The sequence below is a fragment of the Amblyraja radiata genome, chromosome 30 (genome assembly GCF_010909765.2).
Source record: "Amblyraja radiata isolate CabotCenter1 chromosome 30, sAmbRad1.1.pri, whole genome shotgun sequence".
Lineage (NCBI taxonomy): Eukaryota > Metazoa > Chordata > Chondrichthyes > Rajiformes > Rajidae > Amblyraja > Amblyraja radiata.
This window is the reverse complement of record NC_045985.1, coordinates 29,916,338-29,917,142: the sequence shown is the minus strand read 5'-3', so window position 1 is coordinate 29,917,142 and position 805 is coordinate 29,916,338. Positions and strand designations below refer to the sequence as shown.

Below are 805 nucleotides of genomic sequence, written 5' to 3'. Positions count from 1 at the left end.
GCGTGGAAGCTTCATCCCGGTGCTGAGTCCAGGCTCCAGGTAAGATGTGTAGGGGGTCCCGTTGGGCGGATGGTCGGTGGGGCGGCGCGGTTCGGCCTGCCCGCTGAGGCGACGACGTGAGTAGGACGCGGTGCGGCGGCCATGTTCGGTGAGCCCCGTTCCTGCGGCGATGTTCGGTAGGTCCGGTGCGGCGCTAATGTTGGACGGGCCGGGTGCGGGGACCATGTTGGACGGGCCCCGTGCGGCAGCGATTTTCGGCGTGCCCAGTGCAGCGGAATGTTGAATGGGCCCTGTGCGACGATGAGTTTAGGCGGTCCCGGGGGGCGCCGAGGTTCGGCGGTCACGTTATGGTGGCGATAGTCGGAGGAATCGGTGAGGGGGAGATAGTAAGAGTTACGGTGAGGCAGCGAGGCTGGGCGTCATCGGTGGGCAGGAGAAAGTCGGCGGCAGCATCGACGTGGAGGTCGGCGAAGGCGGTGTCCTGGTGAGTACTTGAGGTGCTCCTCATGGCCAAGATGGCGTCGCGGACTCAGGCAGGAGGTGCGGGCCAGAGTTGGGGCCCGGGGCATGCAGGCGGTCGAGTCGCGGAGTGTAGGTGGCAGGTGCGGCCTGGCGGCAGGCTAGTTTCAGGTCCTTGGTGGAGTTAATGTGGGCCAGGAATCGTTGATTGAAGAAGTGGATCTTCCGGAGGATGAAGTAGAGTTGGGGTCCGTTGCAGGTCTGGGTGAGTGAGGCCCGAAGTTTTGGGAGAGTCAATGCGAGGTCCTGCTGGTGCCGGCGCATCGCAGCAAGAGTAGATCTCAGT

The 805-nt window shown here is 64.2% G+C and overlaps 1 protein-coding gene across 1 annotated transcript in view; it reads right to left on the bottom strand.

Annotated features, from left to right (window-relative positions):
* LOC116990054 (pumilio homolog 2-like) overlaps positions 1–508 on the bottom strand; it is a 38,324-nt gene extending 37,816 nt beyond the window's left edge. Inside the window, exon 1 of the mRNA XM_033047580.1 lies at positions 398–508. Coding sequence (XP_032903471.1) covers positions 398–508 — 111 coding nt within the window. The remainder of the gene's footprint in view (positions 1–397) is intronic.
* Positions 509–805: the final 297 nt, after the last annotated feature.